Source organism: Platalea leucorodia, assembly GCF_965183815.1.
Source record: "Platalea leucorodia genome assembly, chromosome: 9".
Taxonomy (NCBI): Eukaryota; Metazoa; Chordata; class Aves; order Pelecaniformes; family Threskiornithidae; genus Platalea; species Platalea leucorodia.
In genome coordinates, this window is record NC_138831.1 from 7280437 (window position 1) to 7289118 (window position 8682).

The following is an 8682-nucleotide window of genomic DNA, read 5'->3' on the forward strand; positions in this document are numbered from 1 at the left end:
CCAGCTGGGGAAAGCCCAGCCCAAGCGGCTGTTTGAAACGGAGGGGGGGGCAAAAAAAAGGCATTTCTGTGTCGTTTCGCAGTGTGACATGAGATCGCCGCGGCGGCGGGGAGGGTGCGAGGGGGAGGGCGGGCGGTGCGGGGCGGCGGGAGGGGAGCGGGGGTGCGGGTCCCCGCTCCCCGCCGGCCTTCCCAGGGAGGCTCTGGGCGGCGGGTTTGCGTCCTGGGAAGCCTTCGTAGTAACGGTAACGGCGGAAAACGAACCCGTAAATCCATAGGGAAAAGGTTCGTGTATGTGAACGAAACTGTCGCATCCCCCCGTCGGCTGTGGCCGGTGTTCAGACCGAGCTTAAACAACCGCAGCCGCTTTACGCGATTTCTCGGACGCTTCTTTTTATTAAGTTTCCGGCTACACTTGGCTTTTTCCTCTATAATCAGCTTTCTTTTGCTGGATTCATTCAGTGATGCGATAATCCAATGTTGGTAATATCTCAATTCATTAACATAATGAATCAGAAGGAAGAGGCTGATTATAAATCAGAAAGCTTCTATTTATGTGAAATATCTTGGCAACTGGCAGCGGCGAGGAAGACAGGAGAAGGAGTATCAGACAGTTAACGGGACTTTGGGAAGGCGATCGCGGGAGCTCTCGGGTGCTCTCTGCGCGGTGTACAAAGGACGATCGTGCCCATCGCAGCGAGGCAGCGGCGCTGATGTGGGGAAACACCGGGCTCCCGCGGCCTCGGTCTTCCCAGCGGTTGAAAGCGCCCATCCCCGGCGGCCCTGGGCGCGGGGTTCGCTCCGGAGCAGCGCGGCGGGCCGGGGCTGGGGGCTCACCCCGAACCGCTGCCGGGGCCGGGGCTGCGCCGAGCGGCGCGGCCGGGAGCCGGGAGAGGCGAAGCCGCCGTGCTGCCCTACCGGGGTGCCCGGTCCCTGCCCCCGCGGCGGGAAGGACTCCGGCCTCCGGACCGGATCGCTGTTAACCTTACTCATCAGCCTGCGGTGCAAGTATTTGTAGGAAAAGTCAAGTTTTGTGTTGTTTTGGGTTTATAAACTCTAGGACCAGACCCTTGTCCTGTGCTCCCTGTTTGACAGCATTTTGTCCCCATCCCCGCTGGGGACAACGAGGCTTTTCCATGACAAAAACACGCTCTTACCGGAGCCACTTTAAAGCAGATTTTTACAGAGTTTAAGAGCCCCGGTGAGTTTCAGCCCCCCACGCTGCAGGCTGTTGGTGCTCCCGGAGCCGGGGGCCGCGGGGTCCCTGCGGGCTGAGCCCCGCCGCCCCGGGGTGGGACAAGGAAAGGCAGCCTGCCCCGAAACCCAGAGCACGGAGGCCCACATGCACCTCTTTTTTTTTTTTTTTTTTTTAATTGAGGACACGTTTTGCCCGTGATTCAATCAGTTAAGCAATTGCAACAGGTAAATGAGATAAATATGAATAACGCGAGCTTGGGGCTTTGGCCTGGGCAGGGTTAGTGGTGAGAGTGGGCCAGGAGTGGGGTTAAACGGTGGGGAAGGGTGGCCTGGAGAGTCAGGGAGGACGGTAGGGGTGAGCCGGTGAGAGCTTTTCCCCCTCTTTAGGTGTCTTTACCAAAGCCCCCGTGGTGATGGCGTGGGGTGCTGCGGGAGGGCAGGGCCGGGGCGGCTCGGGAGAAGGCGGGGAGGGCGGCAGCAAGAAGCGGGGTGGGAAGGCGAACAGCGTGGGGCGAAGCTGGCCCGGGGGTGGGATCGGCCGGCAGGAGCCCGCGGGGGGGAGCCGCTGTCCCGCCCGCAGGCGGCTGCTCCCGGGGCCACAGGCGGCCGGGAGCCGGTAGCCCTGGCCGTGGCCGCTGTCGGTGCTGGGCGAAGGGCGATGGCCGCGCCGGGCCCCGCCGGGCCGCCTTCCCCTCGGCCCCCTCCTCTCTCCGCGGAGCTGGGCCGCGGGTGGCAGCGCAGCCCCGGCTCTCGGGGGGTACCCGGGGCCCAAATCTGCAGGGGCAGCGGGGGCGGGCCGGGGGCTGGGCGGGAATCCGAAGGACGGCGATGCCCGCACCCGGCCCCGGGAGGCGGCGGGGCCCGCGAAGCCCCTCCGTGGGGGGGACCCTCGTGGGCCACACGCGGGGGCGGGCGGCACGCTCGAGGCCCGGCGGGCTCGCTTAAAAAGAACGGGAATGCTGCCGCAAACCGGCTTAAAGCGGGAGAAGGACAAGTCCTGCGGGCACCTGGGCGTCCGCGGGGACCCGGCGGGTTGGGAAAGGCATGTGTCAATTTAGCCGTAGTGTTGACTTAAGCGAGAGTGCTAAGCCATTCCTAAACCTAAGTCAATACAGACTTAAGCCAAAATTGTTATTAACGAGCTCTAATCTGATTTAAGAGCCTCCGAGCGAGCCGTGTCTACACGAGGGGAGAGGAGGCGCGGTGCCGTGCGCTGCCCTCCGCGGTGCTCGCTCCCCCGGGGCAGCGGCAGCGGTGGGCGAATGCAGCCCCGGGAGGAGGAGGGCGGGTTTTGGGGCGGCTGGGGAGAGCCAGGCAGCTGTGATTTGGGCTGCCCGGTGATTTACCTCTGCGGGATAACCTCTTAAAACTGTACGCAGCTGGGCTGGTGTGGGGTCCCCTTTCCCGGGGGCGGTGCGGGGTGAGGCCAGGCTGTGCAGACGCCTCCGGGCCGGGGTGGCAGCGGTTCCCCTGCGCTGGCTGCGGCGGGGCTGCCGGGCCCCTCGGCCGTGCCCGGCCCGGGGGTGGTGCCGAGGTCCGGCAGCTCCGCTCGCTCGGGAGAGGGACATGCCACTGCATTTCTTTATTTTTTTTTCTTTTTTTTTTTTTCCCTTTTTCCCCGTCCCAATGGGGCAGTTGAGCCCTCCACTCCACCCCCCAGTGGGGGCCTTTCTTTTCTTCCCCACCAGCTTTGAGCAGCCCTGTTTCAGATTGGCCTTTTTATGTTTGATATAAAGAATAGTTGTTGGCCAATTCCATCTTTTCATCGCTGCTCTCCAGGCCCGGGTCCAAGCGGCTTGTCAGATGCTCATTAACTCCCCCTTTGGCTCTTTCCAGTGTGTCTCCTAAGCTCATTGTGCCAAGAACTAGCGCTTCTTTCTCTTTACACGGCTCCCTTTCTCTGCTCCATCAGGGAGACAAATTACTTTCCAAAAGGGATCGCCAGGGATGGTTTAATGAGAATTTCTCTAGGGCTGGCCGTGGAAATCAATGTAGTTAACATTCGGTGCACTTAATTGGACTTTTCTCTTCTGCCTCCTTCAAAAAAACTCTGAAGCTATCCTGTTAATCTCTCATTTGTAATCAATTGTGTTGACTAAACAAAAGTCTAGGTCGTCCTTTCTTCCTGTCCCAGACAATCCTTTGTTGCCTCTAAATGCCTCATTCTTGAGTGCTCCTGGTCGTGTAGATGGGTCCGATTGTTGACAGTTCATTATTGCGCTTTTGTCCATTTAATCTCCCTCGCTGTGTTTTGCATGTGCATGCCTTAATGAGCTCCGTTGGCAATTAACATGTTTCTAGCAGCAAACTGGTTGCTCAGACGTTTGGAGAGCGGAGTGCAGGGAAAAGGGCAACGCAGCTGCCTTTGGGTTGTTCGCTTCCCGGTGCCCGGCGCGCTGCCGGGCCCCGCCGGGCCGCACCTGGGTGCGCCCGGTCCCGGGGAGGCGGCGGCCGGGCCGGGGGGGCCCCGGCGGCGCTGGCAGGCCGCTCCCTGCGCCGAGGCACCTCTAACCCTCCCCCCGAGGCACCGGCACCGCTCAATCTGTTGTGTGCGCGGCTGCGGCGCCGGGAGAGGGGGTTCTGTGCGGGTTTTGTGTTATTATTGAGGCTTGCTGGCAAGAGTGCCGAAGTGTGAGCAGTCGTGGACAGCAGAAACATCTTGTGAGGGAGAAGATAATTGGAGTCTCTGGCGTGTGTGTGTCTGACAGAGCCGCCCCTCCCCCGCGATCCGCGGCTTGTGTGTGCCGGGATCCGGGTGAGATCCCGGGGGGGCCGGGGCCGGCGGCCGCCGCGCTGCGGTGGCCCCTTCCCGGCGCGTCCGAGGGCGGGGGGAGCCGGAGCGGTACCCGGGCCGCCCGCCGCCCCCCCGGAGGGGCGAGGGGACCAAACCCGCCCAGCGGCGGCCGGCGCGGCCCTTCAGGGTGCCCCGAGGATGCCGCTCCCCCCCTCACAGACGGCTCTGTAAACAACGTCGCTTTTTATAAAAACGCGAAAAGAACGCGCTTCCTCCCTCTCCTTCCCGGGAGCAGGTTTCGCACCGCTCTCGCCCATCGGGAGGGCTGGGGAAGCAGCCTGCGGGGCCCGCAGCCGCGCCCGGCTCCCGCTGCCGGCCCCCGGCTGCCGGCCCAGGCCTCCTCCCGGCGCCCGCGGTGCGGAGGAAGCGCCGCTTCCCCCGGCCCCGGCAGCGGGACCGGCCCCGCAGCCGCTCGGCCCGCCGCGCCCCGCTCCCCTCCTCCGCGCCCGCGGCCCGCCGCGGCCTCCCCCCGCGCAGCGGCCCCGCCGAGAGGGGGGTCCCTTCCCGCTGCCCCCGGCCCGCCCGGCGCGGCGGCGGAGCGCCGGGCTCGGCTGGCGGTTTGCGGCCGCGACCCGCCTGCACGGGGCTGAGCTCCGGCCCCTTCGCCCGCGGGACGGGTTTCCCCCCAGGGTTTCCCAGAGCGGTGACTTACGGCGACGGGGTTTGCATTTTTCTCTCTTAATTTTTTTTTTTTTTTAATTTCCTTTTAACCTGAAACTCTCCCAAAATCTTTTAACAAATTCTGGCACGATCTTTCCCCGCTGCCGGGATCACCGGGCATCCTTTCCCGCTCCTCACCCGACCCGAACCGTCAAAACGCTACTTCTGGCACTTCAAAACGCAAACCCCGCGAAACTCCGAGATCGCCCCCGTCCCTCCAGCGGGAGCAGGGGCCCATCGCCCCCGGCCCCAGCCCGCCGCTCCCGGGGGAGCGCGGAGCGCCGCGGCCGAATAATGAATCCAGAAAGGCGGAGCGAGGGGTCGCCTCCCGTCCCTGCGCTCGGCGGTGAGCTGTGCTCGTCCTCGCCTCCCACCACTTAACCACTCAATTAAGCGGAGCAAGGTGAACTCCCCATCACGCCGTCCCCAGGCATTTTGGTGTCTCGCTCGTTCCCCTCTTCATTGGCAAGCCCGGCCCCAGCAGCACGCACACGCCCGGCCGGCTCCATCTCCTCGCTCCGCTAGAATAATATTGTTCCTAACGACGTGGCCGGAATAGACACTTGCATATTAAAAGTGCGGGAGGGGGGGAGATGAGAAGGGAATATTTAGTGTAATCCAAGTGCTTGATTATCCATATTCTGATCAAAAAGAGTTTCTGAGGCCTGCTGGGAGTGATTAATGTAATGCGGTTTGAAGGGTCTGTGTTTTCTCTCTTAATTTGGGTCATTACTCGGAAAACGAGCGCGAGATCATTTCATCTGCATGCAGGGGAAGATCGGCATTCGGGAGCGGCTGAAGCACGCCGGGACGAGCCGGGACGAGCCGACCCCGCCGCCGGGAAACCCCGAGCCGCCCTCGGCGCTGCCGTCCGGGGCCGCGCAGCCCCGCCGGCCCGGCCCGCACCGGCGCTGCCCCGCTCCCGGGGGGACCGCGGCCCGCTGAAGCCGCCCGGTTCCCTCCTCCCGCCCTCGTTTTGTGTCCTCCGGGGCCCGGCGGGCTCCGGAGCGGCAGGGCCCGGCTCTCCGCCGCCGGCCCGGCTCCCGGGGCTCCCGCAAAGCCGCGTTTGCACGGGGGGAAGACAGCGCCGTTCAGCCCGGCCCCCGCTCGGACCGGGGCCGAGGTGGGAAATGAGACACCTGCGAAGGGCCGGTTTATTGTCCCATGATAGATATATATAGATATATATATATTCCTCACTTATTCGAGCGTACATTTAAAATGGAGATTTACAGACACGTATAAAGAGCGCTGTCCTGGCGCCGGGCGGGGGGCGGCCAGCCCGGCCCCTCCTGGCCCGCTCCGGCGGCCCAACGCGCCGTTAAATAAGATTCCTCTTATATACAACTGCGGCTCGGGATCGCTTGCTACCGGCGGCTGAGCTCGCTGGGGAAAAGACAAGAGAAGGAAAGGCTGGTTTGGATAAATAGTGCTGGCCTGGTGGAGCAGGTCCGAGTGGGGCGGTGCGCCGGGCCCTTAGCTCTGCCCGCTGCGCCCAGGGTCCCGCGGCGGCGGCGGCGGCGCGCTGGAGACGCTGTCGTGCAACTTTCGGACGTGCTTCTTTAAATCAAAGTTTCTGCAAAATCCTTTCCCGCAAGTGACGCACGTAAAGGGCTTCTTGTCGTTGTGGGTGTGCATGTGGAAAGTCAAGTTATAGATCTGGTGGAAGGCTTTGTTGCAAATGGTGCACTTGTACTGCTTCTCTCCGCTGTGGGTCAGCTTGTGGTTCTTGTAGTTGCCTGCGAGAGAGGAAAAAGGTGGAGGAGAGGGTTACCCGAGGGTGCCGGGGCCGCACAGGTAAGGCCGGGCAGGGCAGGACGGGGGGGGGCATTAGGAAGTGTCCCCCCCGCACCCCCGGCCGCCTTGTCAAACTCGGTCCCTGTCACCGCGGAGCAGCGCGCAACTGGCAGGGCGCAAATGAGAGGCAGGGTCAGCCCGGTGACCCGCGGCAAATGGAGGGCTCTGGATTAGGACCAAGGCCCGGCACCTCTCATTTAAAAAGCATTTAGGGAGACCCCTCAGCAGTCCCCGGCGATGCGGCCCGGCTTAGAGGGAAGGTAATTGGGAGCGGCGGCGGCCCTGCCCGCGCCCCTCTCTTCCCCCGGCCGGGCAGGGCTCGCCGCCTTTAATCCCCGCTAATGACGGGCGAGGGCCCCGCGGGGGCCCCCGGCCCGGCTCGGCCCGGCCCGGCCCGGCCCGGCTCACCTTTCTGGTGGAAGCCCTTGCCGCAGAACTCGCAGACGAAGGGCTTGTAGCCGGCGTGGATGCGGATGTGGGTGTTGAGCGTGGAGCTCCTGTTGAACGCCTTCCCGCACTGGTTGCACTTGTGGGGTTTCTCCTGCACCGGGGGGGCGAGAGGCCCGTCAGGGGGGCTGCGGGGAGAGCGGGGGGGGAGCCGCCGCCTCCCGCACCCCGCCTGCCCCCCACCTACCTGGGTGTGGATGATTTTGTGCCGGCACAGGGTGCTGGCCTGGCGGAAGCCCTTCCCGCAGACCTTGCACACGAACGGCCTGGCCCCCGTGTGCACCGGCATGTGGCGGGTGAGGTTGTAGTGCGCGTTGAACACCTGCGGGGAAGCGCCGGGAAGGCCGGGTCAGGCACGGCGGGGCCGCCGGACCCCCCCACCCCGCTCCCGTGCCCCCGCCCCCCGCCGGCGCCCCCCTTACCTTGCCGCAGACCTCGCAGGTGAAGTTTTTGGGCTTGCCCTCCGCCGCCCCGCCGCCGCCGCCGCCCCCCAGCTTGGCGTGGCCCTTGGGGGGGCCGCCGCGCTCCGCCGCCGCCGCCTCCTTCATCACCTGGTCCAGGTGTCCCGGCAGCCGCTCCTTGTGGGCGAAGGGCGGCGGCGGCGGCAGCTTCTCGGCCGCCAGCCCCGCCAGCTTGGCGTTCTCCAGCAGGAAAAGCTTCTGGTGGGCCGAGAGCCCCCCCGGCGGCGGGGCGCCCAGCAGGCCGGCGGGGAAGAGCTGTCCGTGCAGGATCTCGGCCGGGTGGTACGCGGCGTCCAGGTAGTTGAAGTAGTAGAGGGAGCGGGGGGCGGCCGGGACGGCCCCCGCTTGGTGGATGACCTGCGGCTTGATGAGCCGGCCGCTGGGCTGGCCCAGGGCGAGCTCTGCCTTGCAGCAGACGCCGCAGTTGGCTTTGCAGAGCCCCGCGCCGCCCCGCAGGCTGCTCTTCCACAGCTCCGAGTAGTTGAGGAGAGTCTTGGAGGGCACCTCGTAGCCCAGCGGCGGGATGGGGATCACGCAGGGCAGGGGCGAGCACAGGCTCAGCGGCTTCTTGCCCGGCTCCGGCTCCGGCCCCGGCCCGCCGTGCCTCTGCTCGAAGGCTGGCTTGGGCTCCGACGTCTTGGCCATGATCCGCTCGATGGAGAAGGCCAGGGTCTTGGAGGGGTTAGCGGCGGCGGCCCTGCCGTCGTGCCGAGGGCAGGAGGAAGGCATGACCGTCTCCAGCGACCCCGAGCTCGCCATGTCGCTCCGCCGTGCGGGAACTTGGTGTGAGCAGCGACTCGCTCCCGCTCTCGGCTCTGCATTCCAGAAAAGCCAGGAGACAAATCAATTTAATAAGCACCTTGTTCTCCCCCCACCCCCCCCACCGGCACCCCCTCCCTATTTACATTCAAATGAACATATCCAAGAACAATGGCACGTAGGGTACCAGATTACTGCTCATTAAGCGGAACACGCTAAAGTAACATGCAAGCTAGACCTTGTTAGTATTTAAAAAAAAAAAAAAGGAAAGAAAAAGAAAAACCTCCCCCAGCCCAATGCCACCCGGCCCAGCCCCGCCGATGGCCGCGGTCCGGGACACGCGGGGGCAGGGGCGGGGGGCACGGCGAGGGGCGGCGGGGCTCGCCCGGGGACCGCTTACCTTTGCCCAGCGCCGGCCAGACTCATCCAAGCAGCGCGGTGTGGCCACAGTCACATTTTGATAGCAAACATCTTCCTGAGCGTCAGATCACGGTCTCGTACATTTAAAGCTGACATCACATGAAGTCACTTGGAGCAGAATGACATGGGGATGCCACCATGGATCTTC

At 64.3% G+C, this 8682-nt stretch overlaps 1 protein-coding gene across 1 annotated transcript; it reads right to left on the reverse strand.

Moving 5' to 3' along the window:
* Nucleotides 1-6126: 6126 nt before the first annotated feature.
* On the reverse strand, nucleotides 6127-8114 carry FEZF2 (FEZ family zinc finger 2; the record flags this gene model as incomplete). Its single annotated transcript, XM_082321221.1, has 4 exons — nucleotides 6127-6389; nucleotides 6856-6988; nucleotides 7082-7216; nucleotides 7317-8114. 4 exons carry the CDS (start codon nucleotides 8112-8114, stop codon nucleotides 6127-6129), a joined length of 1329 nt encoding a protein of 442 aa, XP_082177347.1.
* Between the last annotated feature and the right edge of the window lie 568 nt (nucleotides 8115-8682).